This window comes from Pelophylax lessonae (assembly GCF_965119305.1).
Source record: "Pelophylax lessonae genome assembly, chromosome: 4".
NCBI classification, from domain to species: Eukaryota; Metazoa; Chordata; class Amphibia; order Anura; family Ranidae; genus Pelophylax; species Pelophylax lessonae.
Genome location: NC_138771.1, coordinates 448,178,827 through 448,205,362, shown reverse-complemented (window position 1 = coordinate 448,205,362; position 26,536 = coordinate 448,178,827). Strand labels below are relative to the sequence as shown.

General features: G+C 44.0%; 1 protein-coding gene across 1 annotated transcript in view; it reads right to left on the bottom strand.

Moving 5' to 3' along the window:
• Positions 1-26,536, bottom strand: part of LOC309553784 (E3 ubiquitin-protein ligase RNF213-like) — a 678,906-nt gene that overhangs the window by 364,495 nt on the left and 287,875 nt on the right. The window contains exons 21-22 of the mRNA XM_082255197.1: positions 12,775-12,930; positions 3,186-4,344 (exon numbers count right to left, since the gene is read on the bottom strand). Of these exons, the coding sequence (XP_082111323.1) occupies positions 3,186-4,344; positions 12,775-12,930 (1,315 nt within the window). The remainder of the gene's footprint in view (positions 1-3,185; positions 4,345-12,774; positions 12,931-26,536) is intronic.

Here is a 26,536-nt window from a genome sequence, read left to right as displayed (position 1 = left end):
TAACACGGATACTGGTTGCACTAATGCAGCACAAAGCGGTTAAATAACTGCCACTGGTTGGTCACTAATGCATCAGTGACCAGCAGTGACAATACATTAAACCCCTCATGCTGCATAATACTAATACCATTGGTAATTAAATTAACCTCTTGCCAACCCATCACAGTACATATACTGTGACAGGGTGGCAGCGACAGGTGTACATCGCTGCCTGTTTTTGGTCTATGCCCCTCTTCTATCTGTTAAAATTATTTGGGGGAAAAAGTAATTTTCGGTTTCGGTTTTCGGCCAAGGGCATCCTGCATTTTCGGTTTCGGCCCAAAATTTTCATTTCGGTGCATCCCTACTTGTAACCGGACCGAATCAACTCAAGTACCCATTTGTGTTGGATGAACGAGGTCCATGGGTTCGAAAAGAAACAAAGATGTCCCCCCGCCCCTAGTACGGTACGGGTGAGGGCGTCCCTTCAGCCGGACGAGGGCTTATCCATGAGGCCACCCCAGGGTCTCTTGGGACCCCCTGTGAAGGAGCAAGAGGTTTTAGAACCCTTGTCCTGTGACCGTGGGGGACAAAAGGGCCGCTCGTGAGCCCGAAAAACCAGGACCACCGTTCTTAGTAACCTGCAGAAGCAAAGTGCTCTTGCCTCCTGTGAGCCCCTTTATGATCTCTTCCATGGAGGCTCCAAACACGCAGTCCCCTACAAAGGCTAGATCTGTTAGAACCTTTTTGGAGGCCTGGTCCGCAGACCAACATTTCAACCAGATTAGGCGGCGTAAAGTTACCGCTGTCACCAACGCCCTGCAGGCGAGGCTGCATCTAAGGAGGCATCACAAATATATTGCAACCCTTGCATTAACTGGTCTGCCAGCTTTGCCATTTTGTGAGCATGGTGACCCTCTTTCAAATCCTGGCGTAAAAGCTTCGCCCAGTCCGTCAAGGTCTGAGAGACCAAGGTTATGGCAAACACCGGTCTCAGGATTGAACCTGCCACAGTAAAAAGATGGCAGACCAAGGATTCATCTTTTCTATCTGCAGGATCCCTAAAGGACAGAGCGTTCTCTACTGGTAGTAACGTGACTTTATTCAGCCTAGAAACCTGAGAGTCCACCATTGGTGGCACTGTCAGTTTATTCAAAAGGATATCTCCTAGCGAAATGCTTAGGTATCCCAGCCATGCGTTTTCCGGGACCCCCACTGACTAGCGACAATCTTGTCAAAATAGGCAGGGAAGGGGAACACTTTAGTCACTCCGGATGGCCTGCGGGTGCCAAATTGCAACGGAGCGGCCGATGCAGCATCCGCTGAGTCCTCCATCTTTAAAGTTTCTCATACTGACACAATCAGTGCCTCTAAAAGTGCTTTTTCTTGTGCAGAAGTGGTGGAAGAGGAATCATCCTCACTATTAGAGTACTCAAAAAGTGTGGACGCGGACCACATGGAGTGACTTGCGTCCGCAGCGGCCAAACTAACCTCAGAGTCTGAGGAGGCAGAGGTAACAGGTGATGGCGGAAGGCACTTTTTGCCAGGTCTTTTCTGTAGGACACTAAAGATTGCAGGACCGCTGTCATGGCCGCCATAGCAGAGTGGGAACCCGAGGATCCCCGCCCACTGAGAGTGGGTCCAGTGGTGAGATATGTTCTGAAGGCTCCATGACACCCTGGTGCCTCAGTAGAGATAAAAAACACAGTATAATTTATACAATAGGCTGTGAAAAACAACCCCAGCAGCGCTGATTCCCGTGGAACTACAATAGAAGAAAAGGCAGGGAGATACTGCCCAGGACTCACCACCAACGTGTCTCAGCAGAGCAGGGAGAAAGGGGAATGAGAGCCAACAGCCTGCAGCATGCCAATCCGAAGAAAGAGGAAACAGACGTGCTGTCACTAGAGGCCACCCACCGATCGCCACTCCACGTGGCTACAAGAAAATGGCCGCCACATCTACAATAGAAGAAACCACCAAAAACATGGCCACCGACTCCGGGAAAATGACCGCCGAACAACCGTACATGCGGCCACAAGAAAATTCCGGCGGGCGCGTGGAGACCATGAGGCATGTACACAGCCAGGGGGGCTTTGTATGGACCCCCCTCAGTACGTTAACACCCCCAAAGTAGGAATCCAGCCGCTTAACAACACGGAACGGCTCGGATGTGACTCGATAATTCCACCCCACCCAACAGGCACAACTCAGCTCACCGATGTGACAGTTTACCACTAAAAAACATTAAAGTCACCAGCACACCCCACGGGGGTAGGGGAGGGAGAGCCCATGCAGTGGGAACCCCGCTAGTGTGGGGGGGGGGGGGAACGTGGGTGGGAAGAACACCTGAGAGACCTACCGACCCTGGGAGGGCCCCGCGTTCACCCCAAATTTCTCGAGGGAGAAGGGGAAACTACTCCCCATACCATTGGAACCAGGCGGGGGTCACTCAGAACAGGTCACTTACCCATCTCAGAATGGGGGGAGCTGCAGCCCATAGGACCGCTGCGACTCCGGCTGTGACCAGGTCGTGTGCGTCCTCGCGAGGTGTTCCACTCGCAGGCCAGTTCCTTCAATGGACCATTTCGCGGCCCACCTAGTGCGGAGCTGAGACCTGCACACGCTAGCTGGCCAAACTGGGACGACCGTAAGGATCTATGATATTCAGTGCGTCACCCAGTTCGGCAGTTGATTGTAGTTCTCACAGGAATAACTTGATTGTAGAAAAATAAAAAACAACAAAAGGAAAAAAGTTCAGTTCAAAAGTAACATAATGCCAGGACCAGAGATTCCAGCAAGGAGCTAGGTCCTTACTCCTGACTAGGCAGAAAAAAACTGAGATCCTAGAGCAGGAAGCGGGAGTATACAACCTGGGACTGCCCTATAGGCATAGTTAAGCTTTGTTAACCCTTTTCTGCCTAGTGTCCTACTCCTAGGGACAGCTTAATAACCCATCTGTCAAATGAAGTTATAAAGCTGTGTCTGTCAATGAATGAAAGAGAAAACGAGACTTTAGTATCACTTTAAGGCACAGTGTATCCTTAAAAATGCATCCTCCCTTCAACTGAATGGCAAAGCCTGCCCTGTAAGACATCAACTGACTAAAGGCAGGTGCAAATCTATGAAATGCGTTAACAAAAAAGCTGCACAAATTTTAAGTAAATTCCAAACTCTTACCCTGTGTTTATTGGTCATATACTTACCAACTCCAGCTCGCTTAGAGGACACAATTCCTGCACTCATTCCATTCTTAAACACAGAGGCAGCTGAAACCACATCACAACTGACTTTAAAGTGTGTGCACAGGTAATTTTGAATCTCCACAGGGGCCTTTTGGGGGATAACATGAATCTTGAACTGGCTGAAAACTGAAGGGATATAGCAATGCTCTCGGTCAGAGTTGCATATAACTACGAGATTGTAACTGTCCATGCCCTGGGCCTTCAGTTGTTGGAATAGCTGCTCGGACTTATAGCCAACGTCATAACTTAATTGGTCTGCATAGATCAAACTATAAATCTTCTTCCCGCTGTACCCTGGGAGCAGACCTCTACGAAGAAACAAAGCCACCTCTTCATAGGTGGTATGAGGTGTGCATAGAAGAACTTCATCATAGGATGGCAATGGCTGACCAGAGCTGTGCATATAAACCGAAATAGCACAGGACAAAATTTCTGATGGAGGACAAAGAATAAGATTAGGCCGTCCTGGTTGAAAACTAGGATGAAGGTCACGGACCACTGGTTCCTTACTTAGCTCAGCAAGAGCAGCTAAGCTTGTACCCAAGGCGTCCAGATCCAGACATCCTGGGAAGAAAGAGCTCATATTTTCCATAGAGAACTTCCAAACCAGCTCCAGTTTCTTTGAAACATCAGTACAGTTTTCAAGATCCATTGCAAAATCCATCATATCTGGTTGGTTTACAGCAGTTAAATAAGGAGAATCAGTCTTTCGAAAATAGAAGGAGTTGAGGGTGTCTATTTTTGCACAGTCCGGTTTAATAAAAGACAACATAACAAGAGCCTCCTCACTGATATCCCCCATCTGATACTGCTGGCACAAGTATACTACCTGCTCAGCTGTGTAGTAGTTTAAGTAGTATAGCTTAGATCTTTTCATGTTGACAAACGTCAGCCACTCTTCCAACAAGCTCTCCATGGTTTTGCAGATGTTTGGAAGCAACTCTGTAAGAGCTTGTTCTCCTTGAAAATCATCAATTCCTTCAACATCAAAGCTCATGAGAACACTGACTCTAGCATTATCTGCACAGTTTATCTCTGCCTTCCAGGTTCTAAAGAGCATATTTCCAGCTAGGTAGAGGTCAATAAAAGAGCTAGCCAGTCTTTGAACGTTAGAAAATATCTGGATAAAAAAAAAAAAAGACATGGTTTGAAATCACTACTGCATTGAATGAACTTAACCTAAATTATCTTAATACTTTTAGGCTGGCTTCAGACCTTTGTGGTGCATTGACAGAACTGGGGTAATGTGTGTTACATTTTAAAGTGAGTTGCATTAAAGTGGATGTAAACCCTCACATATACCCAGTAAAGTGTAAACAGCCTCGGATGATACACAGAGAGGAGACAAATCTCCCTACATAAGCTTTACTTGTATATGTGCGGTCTTCAGCTGTCTACACTGTTGTGACAAAATTGAAGTTTAGCCTGTAAAGGATAGGAATAGTTTTCAACAATGTCTCTCCAGAGGTGTGAAGATTTGGTCCCAAGTTGCCATGCTTAGATGTGTACTTCTTGTGACAGATTTGAATGTCATCAGCTCAACCCTCTGTCTTCCAGACATCATTGGATATGCTGATTTACCCCTCTGTTTGATAATGTGTATTGTATTTTATGAGCCCGAGGACGGCCGTCTTCCAGTTAATTGGCTCACGTTGATTGAGTCATTGTCATCTGTTAAGAATACTGTTTGTGGTCGTTATTCCCTAGAAATGTTAATGAACTCACATTGCTTCTGTTCAGCTGGCTAGATAATTAGTTCAGTTCCTGTATACAATTTCATCTACATATGATAATGTAATCATTCAACCCCTGGCCTGTGTGTAGTAATTTGATGAGGAGGGGGATGTGTGTATAAATTGACTGTGTGTCAGTTCAATAAAGAGTTTGTTTTTACCCCTTCATGAAGTCTTGACTCATGTTTGGGGGATTGTGAGCTATTTTCACTTCTTGGTGTTATTTCTACTGGGATCTCGGGAGAAGCTGCGTGGATCTCTCTCATAGAGACCATAGGATCCGTTACAGCTGGCTTCAGACCTTTGTGGTGCATTAACAGAACTGGGGTAATGTGTGTTACATTTTAAAGTGTGTTGCATTAAAGTGGATGTAAACCCTCACATATACCCAGTAAAGTGAACAGCCTCGGATGATACACAGAGAGGAGACAAATCTCCCTACATAAGCTTTACTTGTATATGTGCGGTCTTCAGCTGTCTACACTGTTTAGAATGTGCACGACCTGTTCGAATTTTCTCTTCCTGATTAACCTGTGGGAGGGAAGTTTGGCCATACACTGTGAGACAGCTGATTGGAGGAAAGGCACACACCCCCTCTCCACATGGGCAGAAAAAAGGAAGAATCATGCAAAGCTGTGCTGTGAATAGACCAGCTGCCTGCTAATCTATTTAAATGCATCCACCCCGACACAAATTTCAGACTGGTATTCTCTCAGTTGAAGGAGAACTTATCAAAAGTTATCATGCTGATAACAGAAGAACTGAGTAGGAGAAAGGCACAGGACTTGGGGCTTTGAAGAGAGATAAGTAAACACTACAGATAGATGTGCCCAGGTCAAATTTCATGATTGGGGTTTACATCCACTTTAAGGCAGCAAATACATTTAAACATGGCTTCCAATACACCTCAGTGCTTCTCAAACTGGACCTGATCCTTGTTTAGCAATGTGGTGCTGCACAATGTAGGGTAGTATTGTGCAATGCTTTAGTGCATTGGGGTGCCATTTACTAAAAAAGTTGCACTGAAACACAGTAATGCATGCATGGTGTGCAAACAATTAGGTTACAACATGTAGTGTTTGCACTAATGGCTAGGGATGAAAGTAAAACATATAGCAAACTGCTCTGAGTAACTCCCCCTTCTAGTGTAATTTAGCTTTAAGTAACGTATGAAAAAGTTATCGCCTAGGTTTTTGTCAGTTGTTCTAATTTCTGTATATTTGGTTGAACCAGATATAACAGAACTTTTTGTTACCTAAAGTATATCTAAAGGCAAATTTTTTTTTTTTTAGTTTTGGATATATTGCAGAGGGATTAGAACACCTGTGTTCTTTTACTGTCTGTGCCCTTATTGCGGAGATTCACTCTCTCTACTTGTCCTGTTAACCATTATCATTGAAAGTGAAACTAAAAGAAAATCCCAAATTGTGGGTTGTCCCCAGAAAAATTGGATTTTTGACTTACCGTAAAATCCATTTCTCTGATGTTCATTAACGAACACAGCTCCTAATATTCATAACCATTGGGTTATACTGCCCCCTACAGGAGTAGAACCCTAGGCAGAAAATAATTCTGGCTATACCCATGGGCAGACCTAAGGAGTATACTCCCTCTCTCTGCTATGTCCACTCAGTTTAGTTACAAGCATTGTCAGGAGAATTATAACTCCACAGAGGGGTGGGTGCTGTGTCCGTCAATGAACATCAGGGAAATGGATTTTACGGTAAGTCAAAAATCCCATTTTCTCTTTCGTTCATTGACGGACACCGCTACTGATATTCATAACCATTGGGATGTCCCAAAGCAGTGTTAAACATGAGGAGTGGGAACAACAAAAAAATTCCCAAGGCTAAACATTAGCCAACCAGCCAACAGGAGCTCAACCATAGAACTGGAGCCCATCTGAAAAAAAAAAAAAAAAAACAATACACCCTTAAAGAGGATCAGGTCCTCTTAAACAGCAGCCTGCAAAACCTTGCAGGCAGAAGAAGCATCAGCAGATGCCAACACATCCACTTCATAAAACGTTGAAAAAGTGTGCACCGACGACCAGGTGTCCGCCTTACAAACCTGTGCCACTTACGCCTAAAGACGGAAAGCTCAGGAGGCACTAAGCGCCCTAGTAGAGTGCGCCTTGACAGGGTCAGGAGGAACCTGAGCCCTGAACCACTGTCTGTCTGATCCATCTGGAAATGGTCGCAGAGGAAGCAGACAACCCTTTTCGAGGTCCATCCATGAGCACAAATAGTGAGTCTGACTTCCTGAAAGACTCCGCAGCTGCCAAGTACACCCTAATTGCCCAGACCACATCCAAGGCATGCAAGGCAATTTCCTTCAGATGTTTAGGCCTGGGACACTGGAAAGGCAACGCAATGTGTTCATTCAAATTAAAATCAGAGACAACCTTTGGAAGGAACGACGGACAGGGGCGAAGAAGCACCTTATCCCTGTGAATCACCAGGTAAGATGAACGACAGGATAACGCCGCCAGTTCTGACACCCTGCACGCAGAGGTGATAGTCACTAAAAAGGCCACTTTCTGGGACAGCATAAGCACGGGAATATGCCGAATATTTTCAAAGGAAGGCTTCAGCACCAAATTAAGATCCCAAAGCATCAACAGAGCCCGCACTGGAGGAACCAAATGTTGGACACCCTGAAGAAAGGTACGCACCATGGAGTGTGTGGCCAAAGGTCTTTGAAAGAAGACCGCCAAAGCCGATACCTGGCCCTTGATGGTACTTAAGGCTAATTTCTGTTCAACCCCCCGTTGAAATAAGGTTAAGATCCGAGCCACCGAAAAGGATGAACGCCAAGAGACTCACACCACGTGATGTATGACTTCCACGTACAATGGTAGATATTCCTAGAAGTAGATTTCTTAGCTTTCAACAGGGTAGGAATCACTGACTCAGATAAATCCTTATCCTTCAGCACCTGGCATTCAACAGCCAAGCTGTCAAAGCCAGCGACTATAAAGCAGGATAGAAGATCTGTCCTTGGGACAGCAGATTCTCCCTGAGAAGAAGCTGCCAAGGAACGTCGGCAATCAGCCGCACTGGATCAGTGTACCAAGCCAGGTGAAGCCAGTCCGGAGCCACTAAGATGACCGGAATCCCTTCTGCCTCAATCCTGTGTAGAAGTCTGGGCAGAAGCTTGAGAGGAGAGAAGGCCTAAATCAGACGATACTGACCACATCTGTGTGCATCTGTGGCGTCCGCCAGAGGATCCCTTGAACGAGCCACAAACCTCTGCACCTTTCTGTTGAGCCGAGACGCCAACAGATCCCCCTCAGGGGTGCCCCACCGGAGACGCAGCTGATGAAACACCTCTGCATGAAGGAACTACTCCCCGTGGTCCAACAGCTGACGACTGAGGTAATCTGCTGGCCAATTTTCAACCCCGGGAATGTGTACGGCGGAGAGGACTGGAACAAACTGTTCTGCCCACCTTAGAATGCCGGCTACCTCCAGAGCTGCCAGGACACTTCTTGTGTCCCTTTGGTGATTTACATAAGCCACGGCCGTGGCATTGTCTGATTGAATGCACACTGGACAACCCTGAAGACGATCCGTCCAATGATCCAGACACAGTCTGATCGCTCGGAGTTCCAAGACATTGATCGGTAGTCTGGACTCTTCCATTGTCCAGATCCCATGAGCAGAATGCTTTGCAGGGACCTCCTATGGAACTGTGAAAACAGAACCTCCTCGAAGGTAGACACTATCAGGCCCGGCACCCACATTCAAGTCCGGAGGGATGACCAATTGTTGGACAGCAGGAGGCGAATTGCAGCCTGAAATTTCTGGAGTTTGTCCAGAGGAAGGAGCACTCTGGCTAAGGCAAAGTCCAGAGTCAAGTCCAAATAGTCTAACTTTGTGGACGGAACCAGAGTAGACTTTTGAAAATTCAGAATCCAGTTCAACTCCCGCAGAATTTGTTTTGTGATCTCCAGGTTCCTCACCAGAGCAGAGGGAGACTAAGCTCGCAGAAGGAGATTGTCCAAGTAGCCCAGTACCGTGATCCCCCGTTGGCGTAGCAAAGCTAGCACCGAGGCTAACACTTTTGTCAAGACCCGTGGAGCAGATGCGAGACCAAAGGGTAACGCCACAAACGGATAATGCTCCTCTCCCACAGCAAAGAGGAGAAAACGCTGGTGACTGGCACATATTGGAATGTGAAGGTAGGCATCCTTGATATTGATAGAGGCGAGAAAATTCCTATGGCGCAGGGATGCCACCACCATTTGAATGGACTCCATTCTGAACTTCTGTACCTGCACAAAGCAGTTTAGAGTCATGAGGTCCAGGATTGGACGCACTTTGCCTTCCTTCCTGGGAACTGTGAACACATTTGAGTAAACACCCTGAAAACGTTCCGAAGTCAGAACCTGTACAATCACCCCTTGAAGGAACAGGTCTTGTACCGCCCCAAACAAGCCCTGTAAGTGATCTAGGGACAGGCGCAAGTTGGACGGAAAATACATTGCCGGGACAAGAGCCAAACTTGATCTTGTAGCCGGACTGAACGACTTTGTGGACCCACTTGTCTTGCACCCAGGAAGTCCACGGGCCTGGAAACCAGCTAAGACGTCCCCCCACTCCTGATACGGGTGAGGGCACACTTTCATGCAGAAGTAGCCTTGTGCATGGGTCTGGAGAAGCCCGATCTTGGCTTGCCAGACCTGGTTCATTTGGATCCTCCAGAAGAGGCCATGAAAGGCTTCGAGCCCTTGTCAGTCAACCCCGAGGGACAAAAAAACTTCTTATAAGCGGAGAAGGAAGGCTCACATCTACAATGAGGTTCCTTGCCCTTATTAACCTGCGGAAGAAAAGTACTCTTCCCCCCTGTGAGACCTTTATTGATGTCATCCAAGGTAGCTTCAAACAGGCAATCTCCTTGAAAAGGAAGATCAGTCCAGGCCTTTTTTGAAATCTGATCTGCAGACCAGCATTTGAGCCAAAAGACACACCGAAGGACCACTGCCAAAACAGAGAGGTGAACCATCAGGGGAGCCGCATCCAAAGAAGCTGATAAACTGCAGCCTCTGGACCAGCTGGCCTGCCAGCTCGGCAAAGGCAGGGGGGAGCTGTTCTTCCTCCAGGTCACAGCGTAGGAGCTTAGCCCACTCAGTCAGAGTTTGCAACACTAGGGCAATGGTGAATACCGGCCTCATTACTGAACCAGCCAGAGTGTACATAGTGCGGGCCACAGCCTCCGCTTTCCGGTCAGCCGGATCCTTAAAGGCCAGGAACTCTTCAACCGGAATCATGGTTGCCTTGTTTGATCTGGAAACCGGAGGGTTTAGGGACCCCACGGGGACGCTTTGGTCGTCCCCACTGTTTAGCGACAATTCAGTCAAAATAGGCCGGAAAAGGAAACACCTTTGCCGCTCTGGATGGCTTGTTAATGCAAAAGGGCACCTTGCGCCTCTATCGCACCTTCAGCTGCGTCCTCTATCTTCAGGGTCTCAGATTCAATCAGTGCATCCACCAGCACCTTTTCGCGCGCTGTCGCAGATGTGGAGGAATCATCTTCACTATCAGAGGATTCCAGGCGCATGGTTACAGACCCAGCAGGGTGACCCATGTCCGCGGCGGCCAAATCAGATTCAGGGTCTGATGAGACAGATGAGGCAAGGGGTTCTTTTTGCTAGCCCGTCGCCCAAAAGCCACCTCCACCCAGGACACAAGGGACTCCATGATCACCGTCAGTGAATGGAAGGATGGTTGGGACCCAGAGGACCCTGCAGCCTCAGAGAGGGGATCAGGTGAGGAAATGTGTTTCAAAGACTCCATGAGTCACCAGGGGGACCCCATAAAGTGTAAAAGACTGCAAAGGGACAACACCCACTGCGCTGACAGCACCACCCAGTCGCCAGGCCCAAAGCACCAAGCGATCCCCAGCAGAGAGGGAGAGGACCTCATCAGACTCACCACCCACAAAACAGGCACCTGCAGCCACAAGAAGAATCTGCACTACGGCGATCAGGATGTAAAATGACCCAGGAGTCAGCATCAGGGGATAAGGAGGGGCTCCCACCGCCAAATTCACTACCAACAGGGCTCCACTGTCATGGCCACTGCTATTTTCAATGGCAAACCACAACAAAATGGCTGCCAGACTACACAAACATGACACGTCCACCCCAAAACCCTCTAGGGGGAAAGGGTGGACAACTACTCACCATACCAGAAACCAGGCAGGCACCGCTCCAGACAGAGCCCCTCTCCATCGAAATGGGGGGCTGTCAGGCCAGGAGGAACGCTGCGACTCGGGCCGAGATACGGTCACATGTGACCTCGCCAGGCGTTTAAGTCGCAGTCCAGCCCCCCCCCCCCCCCATTCAATGGGGCTATGTTGTGGCCAACCTAGCACAGAGCTGAGGTCTGCATGCGCTCGCTGGCCAGACTAGGGTGACCACTGGATCTAGATTATCCAGCCCGTCGCCCAGTCAGGCAGTTGATTGTAGATCTCACAGGAAAAATCCAGGAGAAAAAAATTTCTATCTAAAAATTGTTTTGCCAGGACCAAAGATCTCAGCAAGGAACTGGGTCCTTACTCCTGACTAGTGTCTCTAGCAGAGAGGGGGAGTATACCCCCTGTAGCCAGAATTATTTTCTGCCTAGTGTACTACTCCTGTAGGGGGCAGTATAACCCAATGGTTATGAATATCAGGAGCTGTGTCTGTCAATGAACAAAAGCGAAAGTAATAAATCTTCCAATGGGGACAGTAGTTCTGGTGACCTAGTGGTCCCTGAGGAATTTGCTTAATGTACAGGGATTTCCTCTCACTTCTCATTTGGCTATGGGACAGGAAGTAAAGGGAAATCTCCACAATAGGACACAGATGATAAAAAAAAAAAAAAGTAAATACAAATCTGACAGGGGTCACAGCTCCTCCCTTACTCTATCCAAAATGAAAAAAATAAATGGTCTATAGCAACCACAACATTAAACAAAGTTAGAGAGGATTTCACTTGTGGCCACTTAGCTCTTCACCAAGCTAAGCAAAGTACACGTGATTTTAAAGTGCACCTGTATCCAGACTATAAACATTAAAATATTTATATATTCTTAACAAGCAGCAAAAGTGCTTTACAACAAGCCATTTCTGACCTATTCAGCCACTTGTACTGTGAAGTAGTTTATTCACAAAGACCACAACAAAAAGTCTGAAGTCCAGTTTCAGTCCATTTTTCAGGCTGTATTTAAAACTGTGTAGAGCATGAATGCATGAAGCACACTTGTGGTGTTAGTTATTGGTAATGGCACCCCAACTGCAGCAAGCAAGATACACAGTTTTGCATATGAAAAACACACCGTTAAAAATGGCAAAAAGCTCAAAAAGATACTTGAACTTCATTAAAATGAATGAATGGGCTGCATGTTTGAATCATGAGAATGTGCATATGCATAGCATGCTACATAGTGTGAATAGGGGCTAACCACTTACAGTTTTGCTGTCTTAACAATAGAGGGCTGGCAGGCTGCCAGGTGCCTAAAACAATAGAAAGTAATAGGAAAGTAAAAAAAATATTTTGGTGCCTCTGTTATGAAATTTGAAGATTCATTTCTTGCTTTAAAGTGCTTTTATGGCTTATTTAGGATATTCAACTACTTAGAACAAGCTTAATATACCCAGTAACATAGAATTTTAAGTAAACCAGTACCCAGACTATTTACGATATCATGAGCAAAATGTAATCGAGGTTGTGTGTCCACTGGCTTTTGTAGGCCCAAATTAATGGGAAGTACTATGCATTCCACTAAATCAGGATTTTCACTTAGCCGATATCAATCTAATTTGTTTATACCTCTGAAAACTTGTCAACTTCTGAGTTGCCTTGTTCTCCCTTGCCTGACATAAGCATAAGTTTGTTAAGCAATTCTTTCAGCTCCTCTAGCGTGTACCAGCGACTGTTCTCCTCATTTTCTGGTAGAACCAGGTGCAAAACGCTGTCAAGGGTAATCTGTGGAGAATTCAAAAGTAAAGAATACATCAATAATTATTCTGAAAAAGTAAATCGTTTTAAGCAAGCGAAAGACCGGCATATTTCCTGCCTCTGGTTAGAACAGAGGTTTCATATGAACAGCAGTCCAATACATGCCATTGTAGCCAATTTATTCCAACAGAAAGTTGCAGACATAATATAGCAGAGGTAAATACATGGTAGCTGAGTAGTAGTCAAAGTATAAAAAGTATCACGCCCACACAGGGACTTTTCACAATGCATCAAAAGATACAGAGGGGGGCGTGGCCGGAAGCGGACCGAGGCGGCCGTCTATCTGAGGAGCTACGCCGATCTTACAGCAAAATCCGCTGTAATCCTCCATTCCTGCTATACTCAGAGGACCATCATTGCCCCAATAAGCTTACCCAGACTCTTGGGGACCCACCAGACAAAAAATTTTGGAAAACAAGCCACCGGGAGCGGACTTCCACCCGAGGCCTAGCTAGGCCTTAAGCCGCTGACTATCCTAAAAACGGCACCCGGACGCGATTCGGGGATCCGGTAAGGCTACCTCCTTCCATATTTCCCCCATACCACACATGGGACTAGCAGAGACATGTGGAAGACTTAGAAAATAGGGGCCGCAGGCATAATATACGCATAAGAGGCCTGCAAGAATCAGTTGAGCCAGCACAACTCACCCAATCTGCTCTAGCTATTTTCAATGATCTTCTGGGGCGACCCCTGGACACCCCAATTGAGATAGAGAGACTGCATAGAGCCCTGAGGCCACAAGGCAGAGAGAATGACCCCCCCCCCCCCCAGAGACATAATCGGCTGTTTGGTAAATTTTAAACTGAAAGAGGAAATCCTACATAATGCAAGGATAAGAGGAAGAATTTTATTTCAAGGAGTTGAAGTGAAACTCTTTCAAGATCTCTCTCAAATAACACTGCAAAAACGCAAGGCACTTCGCCTATTATTGTCCGTACTGAGAGAGAGAGAAATTCCATACAAATGGAAGTTCCTCTTTCGTCTTTTTGCTGGCTCAAGGGGTCGCTTTCTCAGATTCCCTGAAGACACAGCAGCATTCTGCGACACTTTGGGCATCCCCCCACTGGAAATTCCTGGATGGTCTCACATCAGCAGATCGCCTCACACTTAACAAGCAGAGGACATGGGCATTCATCAACCTGGCGACTTTGCACTTTCAAGAAGACGCCATTTATCCCCTCATCATCCTGTTGCTCCCCTTGAGAGATTTGCGCCAAGGCAAGGAAGTGCCCCAACATCTCCCGCACACAGGAGACCCCGCATAGAGTGAGCTGCGACATTTAACAACCCAAAAATAGTGATAACTGAGAAACTATCTTTCAAGCCTTTGTTTTTTTCTTTTTTTTTTTTCCATCTCCCACGAGTTTGTATCTCAAATTGTCTCACTATTACAAGAAAATAGACTGTATTGCAGTAATCTTCTTGAAAAGCGGCCCTTCCAAGGGACTCGCATTCTCCTGTTTTAGTCAATTTTCATCATCAGAAGGGCCCACATACGGAGAATACCTCAATTCCTCTTTTTTAATTTTGCCTCTCGTTTTTTTCTTTTTTGCCCTTTTTTTTTCCAAGAAGGGAGGGAAGGGAGGAGAAATGGGAGAAAAGGAGATTCATTGTGAATAAGTTTCATTCTATCAGTTTTGGTATATATGTTGTTAAACCCATGTTCAATGCCTGACTCATCAATTAAAATGAGATTGGCCCTGGTTGATATTTGCATGCTTCTTGTGTATGATTTCTGCATCATTGAATAGAAATGTCATATACTTTCTAACCACTAGATGGCGCTGTTCAACCAGGGAATGAAAAGGGAAAAGAAAGAAAAGAAAAAGATAAAGTCTTCTCAAGACATTTCAGTCAGAAGCTTAATTAATTAATTATAATAGTGTTAAGACCCAATCTCAGATAGGCGGTGGTCATCTCTGGAAGCATGTCCCTATCAATTAAACAGCGGTTATTGCCTATCACCATTAATCTATTGTAAGAATATGTCTAATAGCAAACTCCATTTACTATTATAAAGTAGTTATAAAATATTTGATCGAATAAGAGATATGGAATTGATCAGAGATGGTTGTTACAGAATTGATCATACATATAAGCAGATTTAGATAGGCATGCACACATACTCAATTGATTAAATCTAGATGTGCTTACATTTGTATATCCATGTACACTTAACCTAATGAACAAGTTAGATTTTGTAACTTAATGCAGTTCCTTTCTTATGAGTTTGGTCATAAGATAAGCATTTTCGGCCACATACCAATGTTTATGTTTTGTTACTTTACATTTACTGCGCAACACAACTTAAGCTCTACCTAATGAAACACACAGGTCGTTTTTTTTACCTACAGCGCTCACTTCATTTAATTGCATAGTAAGGGATTAGACGGTTGGCTTTTTCGTAGACCTCAGCTACACCTTTCTGTTTTATATTATTTCTAAGAATTGAACCTATATATTCAGACCACAGACACCTACCACAAACCCAAACAGTACGACTCGGTACTGACACCTACCAACAACACACCCCAATAAACAGTGGTGGCAGGCCCATCATTGTGGTTGGTATTTCCTAACCTATTCTTTCTTCCCCCTTCCCCTTCCTCCTCCCCCTCTTATACTATCCTACTGGACCCTTTTCTGAACTTATTACACTTAAGCATATTGCTACCTTGATATCTTAACCGGAATCACTCTCACCAGTACCCCTGTTGACTAGAAGACTTCCAATATGAAACAAAACACACCCATACATGACACAAAACAACTGAAAATTGTTTCATTGAATGCCAAGGGTCTAAACCTACCCGAAAAGAGATCCAAACTAATCCTGTATTTACGTTCTCTTAAAGCAGATATTGCCTTTATACAGGAAACCCACTTCAAGACGGATCACGTTCCAAAATGGAAAACCAAAGAATATCCTACAATGATTCACTCTTCAAACAACCTGGCGAAAACAAAAGGTACTTCAATCCTAATCTCAAATCGCCTTGCCTTTGACATAACAGATACCTTAGTGGATGATGATGGAAGGTATGTAGCCCTCAAAGGGAAACTGTGAAACATACCTTTCACATTTATCAACATTTATAGTCCAAAAACTGCTCAAATCAGTTTTTTTAGACACATTGCCTCTACTCTTGCAGCTTTTCAAGAAGGATGTACCATTTGCGGAGTTGACTTTAATGTCGCCCTCAATCCTTTGGAGGACACCTCAAATGGACATTCTTCCATGCCTTTCAAAGCATTAAAACAAATAAAAATCCAACTTCAAGACCTAGCGTTACATGATACATGGTGCCTCCCACATCCAGGTACAAAGGATTACACCTTCTTTTCCTCCCCCCACAACCGCTACTCCAGAATAGGTTATTTTTTCATGTCACAGAAAGATATCCCCCTGCTGGAGTCGGCCACAATTGAGCCAATGTGCCTGTCTGTCCACAATGCTATTTCTATATCACTAAACGTCCCACAAAACGGCGTGCATGAAAAAATTTGGCGCCTAGACTCTTCCCTAATAATGAACCCCCACAATGCAAAACTGATAGAACAAGAAATAAAAGATTATTTTATGCTCAATAATACTCCGGAAATAGAACCAACTTTCTTATGGGAAGCGCACAAATGTGTGATCAGGGGTACACTGCTCAAGATGGCTGCTACCAGGAAAAAATTATCCCAAAAAAGCATTGCAGACTTATTCACTCGTGCTAAAAAATTGGAACTGACCCATAAATTATCCCAAGCTCAAAATCATTTAAAAGAACTGGAGGAAATAAGAGAGAAAATTAGGGATATATTCTGTAAAAAATTAAGAAACGATATGTTTTGTCCAAAAAATTATTTTATGAATTCAGTAACAAGAGTGGGAAATTTCTTGCTAGAGCCCTCGCCAAAAACTATCCACCACATTTCTGACTCGGCGGGTAATAGAAAGCAGTCAAACACCGACATAGCGCAAGAATTCACTACATACAGTATTATGAAAAACTCTACAACTTACCACCTGAACACAACACCTTTACTAAACATAATTCTAGATCCAAAATTATTGAAGAATATATCAGAGACAATGGCTTCTCACCTTTAATCAAACAACAATCAGACAAAATAGACGAGAGTACGCGGTCACCATAGGAACGCAAGATGCCACGCTGGGAGTTCCAGCCTGCTAAGGTACCGATCGGTCGGATCACGTTTACAGCGGTGGATCAACAGTCAATTTTGCTCACTATGCATTTGCAACGCCTTCTTTTCATCTTATCTTGTGAGTAGCATTTGGATGGGAGCGGGGTTTTATCTGTGTTTCACATTAAAGTGTATGGAGCTATAAGTTCCCGCTTCATTTGTTTACTTCCATGACATGGTCGGCGTGAGCTGATTACATTTGGAGGCACAGAATTCTTTGGAGCCTATTCACAGCAGAGTTTATGTCCATGAGTGGAGAATTTATCTGACATATACAGGCTTATATTTATCATCAGTCTGGTGAGTGTCCATTCTGACAGGGGTGGCACATCTTGATGGTGGAGGCTTATTGGTGTTTAAAGATCTTCTGCACATCTACCTTCACTTATGTCTGATATCTGCACTTAAAGCTGGACTGTGAGAGTTGCCCTATATTTGGGACTTTCTATTTATGCATGCGAATATTTTCCAGTGGGCATCACTGTTTTATTTAATATATGTATGATCTTTTCATGTATGAATTTTTTTTTTTTTATTTGTGTCAAGTGTTTTTTAGCGCTGCTAGTGTTATAGATTTGTTTTTTCCTACTAAGTGAATCTATTACACCCTCTATTGATTTCTTTGCTCATAGCAGCTGCTTTGACCTATATGGTCTTTGAGATTTATATTTACATTTATATATAGCGCTGGGTGAGTAGGAATTTGGACCATCATTTATTTGGTGGTTTTCTTGCTCTTTGATTTTTAGACAAAAATAGACGGCCCACTTACAAAGGAAGAATTCCTTACTGCAATACAACAAAAAAAATGAAGCTGGGGAAAAGTCCAGGATCGGACGGATTCTCGCTAGCGTATTACAGAATGTTGTCTAATATTCTGACTAAACCTTTCTTACAAACCTTTAATAATTTAGCTAACCACAAATACAACCATTTGAGTTTACTGGAAGCACATATTTCGGTGATACCGAAACCTGGAAAGGATCCCTCATCAGTACAAAATTATCGCCCCCATATCCTTATTAAATGTTGACCTAAAGATTTTTGCAAAAATACTTGCCAACAGATTGATTGACTTTATTCCCTCCTTGATCAATATGGATCAAGTAGGCTTTGTGCCGGGGCGGGAGGCCAGGGACAACACAATAAAGGCTTTGAATATACACCACCTAATCTCGTCAACAAAACAAAAAGGTTTCATGCTTTCACTAGATGCCCGAGAAAGCCTTTGACAGGCTATCTTGGGACTATCTGGGGGCAATTCTTGAATCCATAGGATTAGGACCCAGACTCATTGCCTTTGTGTTGTCTCTGTACTTTCGCCCCTCAGCTAAAGTACGTATCAATGGTTCGCTCTCCAAACCTTTCACAATCAGTAACGGCACTCGCCAAGGATGTCCCCTATCAACCCTACTGTTTATCCTCACTCTAGAACCACTCTTAAATTGCATTAGGAAAAACCCTGATATCTCCGGCATCAAAACCCCTTCCCATCACTACAAAGTGGCAGCATATGCTGATGAGATTTTAGTATTCCTTTCCAACCCAGTAATATCCCCCCCAAACCTCCAAAAAGAACTTCAAATATTCCAGTATATTGCAAACAAGTCTAAATGTGAAGCACTTAATATTTCTCTCTCTGATTCCCAAGTTAATCAGTGCAAAAAATCATTCCCTTTCACATGGAAAGCTGATTCCATCACCTATCTGGGAATAGAAATCCCACACAAACTACAAAACTTATACAAACTCTAACCAGACCTAAAGCAAAAGGAGGAATGGAAATCCCAGATATCTTACTCTATTACAAAGCATCACACCTCCTACGAATAGTTGATTGGCATACTCAAACACATAAAAAAGACTAGGTGGAATTGGAAAACACCTTCTCTAAGCTCCCGATCCAATGTACTCCGTGGTTACCATATTCAGCGTTAACAAAATCGTTAAAACTTCATCCTCTCATTGGTCCTACCATACAATGCTTTCACTCTTCTAACCCCAATCATTCTCTGGCAAGACAACTTGGTCCTTTAACCCCAATCCTACACAACCCTCTATTTCCTCCAGGCCAAACACGTCATTCTCTACACAACACTCCTTGTGAAATGGGTCTAAGAATATTCAATTTATTACATAATGGGAAATTATTATCACACCCTGAGTTAAAAGAAAAGCTTCAAAACAATTCTTTATCATTCTGGGAATATGCTCAACTACACCACTTCATCTTCCCTATAATTAAAAAATCTAATTCCCATCAATCAATCTTCAGGAAGTTTGTAAAATTATGTATTACATCTGCTCCACAACACCACTTGCTTTCCAAAATTCATACTCTTCTCTGGGACACTTGCCCCATACATCTTGGAAAACTGAGTGACGATTGGAATGAAACTCTAAATACAGAGATTCAAGAACTTCATTGGGAAAAAATCTATAGGAATAGCCTTAGAGGCTCAATAAATGTTTCCATACAGGAAAATAATTAAAAAATTCTCACAAAATGGTACCGCACTCCATATTTACTAAATAAATTTAATCACAAAATATCTGACCTTTGCTGGCGCTGTAAAACGCAATCTGCAAATGTGCTTCACATTTGGTGGACGTGTTCGTCCATCAAACCATTCTGGAACATGGTCCGTCAACATATCACAAAAATAACAAATCAATCCATAGAACTATTACCAGCTCATTTTCTTTTGCATCACTTTTCTGATCCACCACCTAGATATTTCAGATCATAACCCATAATAATGATCAATGCAGCAAAGTTATGTATGCCCAGATTATGGCGCACTTCCCAAATACCTTCTTTACAAACCTGGCTACTCCAAATTGAGCGGATTTCAGAAATGGAAGAACTGATCGCCACTGCACATGATAATCCTACCCGTTATTCTGATACTTGGAAACTGGATCTCTTTTCGTAATTCATCTGATTTCCAAAAACTGATTAATGTCCCAATACATTGAGTGAATTTCCGCCAAAACAACTTTTCATTAACAAAGGTTCTGTATACTGTATATCTTTTTCCACTTCTTATTAACTGATATGTTCATATAAGAAATTACAACTTTTGTTTTGTTTCCCCCCCCTTCTCTCCTCCCCCCTCTTTCCCTCCTTGTGCTGGTAACAGGGATATATACCCCCCCCCTTTATTTTTTTTTATTTTTCTATCCGTAGATTAAATAATTTGCATCTTTGTTATTGTCAACTTACAAGAAATATTACTATCTGTACTCTCAATGATCTATGTTCACTATACTTATTACAATGATCACACTGTAATGTTCTGTTATTGTTATACCATGTTTCTTCAATAAACTTTTTGGAAAAAAAAAAAAAAAGACAGTATCTCACAAAAGTGAGTACACCCCTCACATTTGTGTAAATATTTTATTATATCTTTTCATGTGACAACACTAAAGAAATTACACTTTGCTACAATGTAAAGTAGTGAGTGTACAGCTTGTATAACTGTGTAAATTTGCTGTCCCCTCAAAATAACTCAACACACAGCCATTAATGGCTAAACCGCTGGCAACAAAAGTGAGTACACCCCTAGGTGGAAATGTGCAAATTTGGCCCAAAGTGTCAATATTTTGTGTGGCCACCATTATTTTCCAGCACTGCCTTAACCCTCTTGGGCATGGAGTTCACCAGAGCTTCACTGGTTGCCACTGGAGTCCTCTTCCATTCCTCCATGATTACATCACAGAGCTGGTGGATGTTCGAGACCTTGCACTCCTCCATCTTCCATTTGAGGATGCCCCACAGATGCTCAATAGGGTTTAGGTCTGGAGACATGCTTGGCCAGTCCATCACCTTTACCCTCAGATTCGTTAGCAAGGCAGTGGTTGTCTTGGAGGTGTTTGGGGTTGTTATGTTGGAATGCTGCCCTGCGGCCCAGTCTCTGAAGGGAGGGATGATGCTCTGCTTCAGTATGTCACAGTACATGTTGGCATTGATGGTTCCCTCAATGAACTGATGCTCCCCAGTGTCGGTACCACTCATGCAGCCCCAGACCATGACACTCCCACCACCATGCTTGACTGTAGGCAAGAAACACTTGTCTTTGTACTCCTCACCTTGCTTCTGCCACACACCCTTGACACCATCTGAACCAAATAAGTTTATCTTGGTCTCATCAGACCAAAGGACATGGTTCCAGTAATCCATGTCCTTAGTCTGCTTGTCTTCAACTAACTGTTTGCGGGCTTTCTTGTGCATCATCTTTCTCTTCTGGGACAACAGCCATACAGACCAATTTGATGCAGTGTGCGGCGTATGGCCTGAGCACTGACAGGCTGATCTCCTAACCCTTTAACCTCTGCAGCAATGCTGGCAGCGCTCAAACGTCTATTTCCAATAGACAACCTCTGGATATGACGTTGAGCACGTGCACTCATCTTCTTTGGTGGATCATGGTGAGACCTGTTCTGAGTGGAACCTGTCCTGTTAAACCGCTGTATGGTCTTGGCCACCATGCTGCAGCTCAGTTTTAGGGTCTTGGCAATCTTTTTATAGAATACGCCATCTTTTTTTACATCAAATTTTATTAAGATTTTCAACACATGAACAGGTAAAATAACAGGTATTACAATGTATGAAATAAATCAAGTATTGTAATGGGTATAACGATGTAAAAGATGAACCAAACAAGTCTCAGTGACATGAAGCAGGGGTCTAGCAGGTATGTCACTTGATGAGATATAATACCATACAATATTGCATTATAATTAACGTTATTTGGGGGGGGGGGGGGGGAATACCAACACAAGTATACAAGTCCAACATTCCCATCAACATTTACGGTCAGGAAAGGATAGGCTCAAGAGAGATAGGAGCTGCGGTCTGGGTTCCATGAGCTCCGTGACATCTGGTGAGTCCAGATTTGAGGCAGACCAGAGGTGGGAGAACATAAAGAAGAAGCACTGGGGGACTCGATGTACTGGGTCATGGTGTCGGAGGCTGGGCTGACATAAGGGGACAAGTTCTTAGATGTACGAGATGGCCGTGTGCCCACCTAATGCCAGGGGCTGCAGTATAAGTATAAATCATAAAAGGAATTACCGTAGGGTTTTCTCAGAACTCAGTCCAGGGGATGGCTCACTGGCTAGTTGACCTGTGGCAGGCGGTGGGAGTTCACTGGCCACACATTAAGAGCTCGTGTTCGTCAAAGGACATAAAAATGCAGACCATTTGCGGTCAAACTTGGTAAGCTTGGGAGAGTTGGTAGTTTTGATTTTGAGGGCTTCCCTAGCATGAAGTTGTTGCAGACCCACAACCACCTCCGCTAGAGTAGGGGGGTAGTTTGTATCCATTTGGCCAGGATAGCCCTCCTGGCCACCATGTAGCAGGTTATTAGCCAAGGTTTGATGAGAAGGCAGTGTCCCTTATCTAGTTTGTTGAAAAGCATGTCCAAGTTCCCGAACAGGAGTGGGTAAGGATCGCCAAGGGGTGCCAGGCCCCTGACGGCAGTTACACAAGACTCAACTGTTGACCAGAAGGCGGAGATTTGGGGGCAGGACCAGAGTCTATGGGCAAGAGTAGGTTTGGGAGTTGAACAAAGTGGGTAGCAGGTTCAGTGCAGTTGTAGGTTATTCCGGGAGTATGGTACATAGCTACGGTGCATAATTTTAAAATTGTTGTTCCCTCCAGAACTCGTTGGTTATGATTTTGTGAGTGGCCAGGTAGCCTGATAGTATTAGTTGTGGAGCGTCCGGATTGGCGAAGTCCTTGTCCCAGGGAGTAGAAGGAAATGCTGATCTGCTGATTGAGGGGAACGACAGTAGCGTTTTGTAAATGTCCGAAATTTTGTGGAGTTCCTGTTCTAGAAACGTGTCTGTCATGGTCCCCTTGAACCGGAGTAGTCGGTTATTGATTATTTCACTATCACCGGTCGAGGGGTACGCCGTTCATTAGATGGGGGACCCACGCGGTGTACACGTTCAGCGACACATAGGTTGGTAACTCCCAGGGCCTGGGGGATACGCTGAGCACACATATCCAATAGGGAATCAGCGCAATAGGATTCCGGGAGGCCTATTATGCAGATTGTTTCTGTGTGACCCGTTTTCTAGGTCATCAACTTTGTCAAGTAGATACTGCTGGGTTTGTTTAAATTGCTTCTCTTGATGGAAAGAGGCTTGTGTTTCCTCTTCAATTTCAGCTACTCTGCCCTCTAGTTCAGTAAGCCGCAGTGCGTGCTCACTAATGTCCTTTCATATTTGTGCTATCCCCGCAGCCATAGCCCTGTCCACTGCTGCTGTTATCGTTGGTGACAACAGGGCGGCAACTGCCTGTGCAATGCCCGCATACTGGTCAGGTGATGCCACAATGGTGGGGCCAGGGGGGCCACTGAGTTTGTGTAGCCGGGCACAGGGGGAGGCTGACTGGATGTCAGGGCCGCGCTCTCCGCCATCTTGCCTGCCAGGGTGTTGGTGTGAGATTTGTCCGTGCGGGCGGCGGAAGTAGCGGTAGCCGTTCTGTGTACAAGGAATTTGTCCATCATCCTGTCCCCGATGTGGTAAGGGTGGAGGGGGGTGTAGCTGACTCACCGATCGGGATTAAAGGCAGTTTTTATAAGCCTTTGTGCCCGGAGCCACCACTTCCTGCTCCCTCACATCTGGCGCCGGAACCGGAAGTTAGCTGTGTTTGTTGAATAGGCCATCTTTATGAAGAGCAACAATTCTTTTTTTCAAATCTTTAGAGAGTTCTTTTCCATGAGGTGCCATGTTGAACTTCCAGTGACCAGTCAGAGAGTGAGGGCGATAACACCAAATTTAACACACCTGCTCCCTATTCACACCTGAGACCTTGTAACACTAACAAGTCACATGACAACGGGGAGGGAAAATGGCTAATTGGGCCCAATATGGACATTTTCACTTAGGAATGTAATAATTTTTGTTGCCAGCGGTTTAGACATTAATGCCTATGTGTTGAGTTATTTTGGGGGGACAGCAAATTTACACTGGTATACAAGCTTTACAATCACTACATTTCATTGTAGCAAAGTGTAATTTCTTTAGTGTTGTCACATGAAAAGATATAATAAAATATCTACAAGAATGTGAGGAGTGTACTCACTTTTGTGAGATACTGTATACTTGAGCCAATCAGAAGCCTAAGCGGCATATAAAAGGAATGTGCCTGGATCTTTGCCTTGAGTTGTCCTGCTCGCCCTTGTTTTGATCGTTCTAGATCAACTATAGCCCCTAAGGTAGGTGGCAGTAAGGTAATGTAGGAAGGCAAAATATGCGAGAATCAAGAAGAAAAGTAGAGTCACAGTAAAAGTCTTATACCTTCAGGACGTCTAAAAATAGTACGACTGAGGCATAGTCAATACACACCAATTCTAGGGCATGTGCTAGTTTTTAAATTGATAAACCCCCTGCTACCTTGCCTTCAATCGCAAAAAAATTGTTTTTCTAATAAAGAACCATGTGGAAGTAGGAAAAAAGTTGTTAATTATTTTGAGTGCATTCATTTTTGGATTGATCAGGTGATCTCATGTCCCTGGAGATGTAATTGGCCAGTCATTAATAGGAGTGAAAAGCAATCAAAAAATTAGAAATCTCTTTAAAACACTATAGTTCTATCCCCAGATAAACCTTATTAGGCAGCATCTACACTTATCCTACCCTTTCATACAACAGTATATTTGTACTCTAAATATACTTTCTTGGCGTCCATTAAAGCAAATGCAAACCTATCTATATAAATGTTTCCCAAAACAGCTGCATTTAAGACAGGGTTAATCTTGAAAAACATTAGAGTGCATTATTTAGGAGACAATAGCCCCAGATACTGTAACGTGGCTGGACGGTATGTAGGCAGCTTAATAAGGCTGCAATATAAGCAGTGGAAATAAGTCAGGTTTTATCTTGCAACAGAAATTAGGGTGTATTATCTGAGAGACAATTGCCTCAAATATCGTTTAGTGGCTGGACAGTATATAAGCAGCTTGGTAAGGCCACAATATAAAGAGCAACAAAGTAGGTTTTTATTTAAAAATAAAAAGTGGTTTAATGGAGGTTTCACTTTATTGTCAATTTTTACTACTCTCGGATTACTATTGGCAATGTGTCAATTTTATATCTTTTGTCAAAATCTCTAATAAAAAGATTGAAACATAAAATAAACAGAGTGTACAGAGCCACGAATATTTTACAGTGGCCTGGTAAGACTAAAATGTAAAAGGGACAATTAATACAGGCTTTATCTTATCTTGAAATAAACATTGGCGTATATTATTTGAGACACAATAGCCATAAATGTACAGTATATGGACAGTATGTATGCATCTTGGTAAGGCTGCAGAATAAGTAGGAGAGGATAAGGCAAGTTTTATCTTGCAACAAAAATTAGAGTGTAATTTTTGAGAGATAATAGCAAACAAACATTTGGCAGCAGGGGTCCAGCTGCGGAAACATTGTGAGGCACCTTTACAGTCCCTGGGGACAAAAATAGGTTGCACATTTTAAGTCATAGAGCAGGATTTATCTTACAGCAACCATTAGAAATTTGATATGTGAGCACCAGTTTAGGCTACAAACTTTAAGACAGATGCAAGGCTGGATTGAAGCAAAATTGAGAAAATTGGCTCCAGCAGCTGCAGAAGAAACACCTGACTTCAGTTGACCCTTCTCAACATGGCCCCATGACCCTTTTCCCAGCTTTATATGGCTAAGCCTCTGAAACCTGTTGTGAGACTTCCCTCCCTGTCACTAGAGAGCCCAGATGTTGAAGCAGGTGAATGTTGTGGGGAAGAATGCAGAAAATCTAATCTAAACTGCTGCTTTCACGGAGCAACATGATACAATTATGTTTCCTTATGTAGAGAAAACACATAAATCTTTTTGCCTGATACATTGCAGGCACAGACTGCAGACCACAACAATGCTGTCAGCAGCAGATACATTAAAAATGCCCACACAGCAGCACTGTGGATCAGCCCCAGGGGGGGGCAGCAGTCGTCTGTGCCTGTTGGGCAGTGCCGCCGAATGGATTAGGATAGCTGCTTTCTCTGGTCCTCTGCAAACTGTCTCTGCCCCCACACAAACTCTCCCTCACTACTATTCTGTCTCTGTAGATGGCGATGACACCCACACAGACCAAATTTTGACAATTTTTTTTTTTTTTTTTTTTTTTTACCTCTGGCCATATATGTCAGTTTATTTAAAGGAAGGGGACTGATCAAACCAATCCAGAACTGAAGATTTGGATATTCTAGAGATGTTTTAGTTTTATTTTCAATGTAATATGAGTGCATTTTTTAGCATAAAAAATAGATTGAGCAGTGTTTTTGGGCCACATCCATCTGTTCCCCTAAGAAATCCCTCAATAAAAAGCCCATCCCTA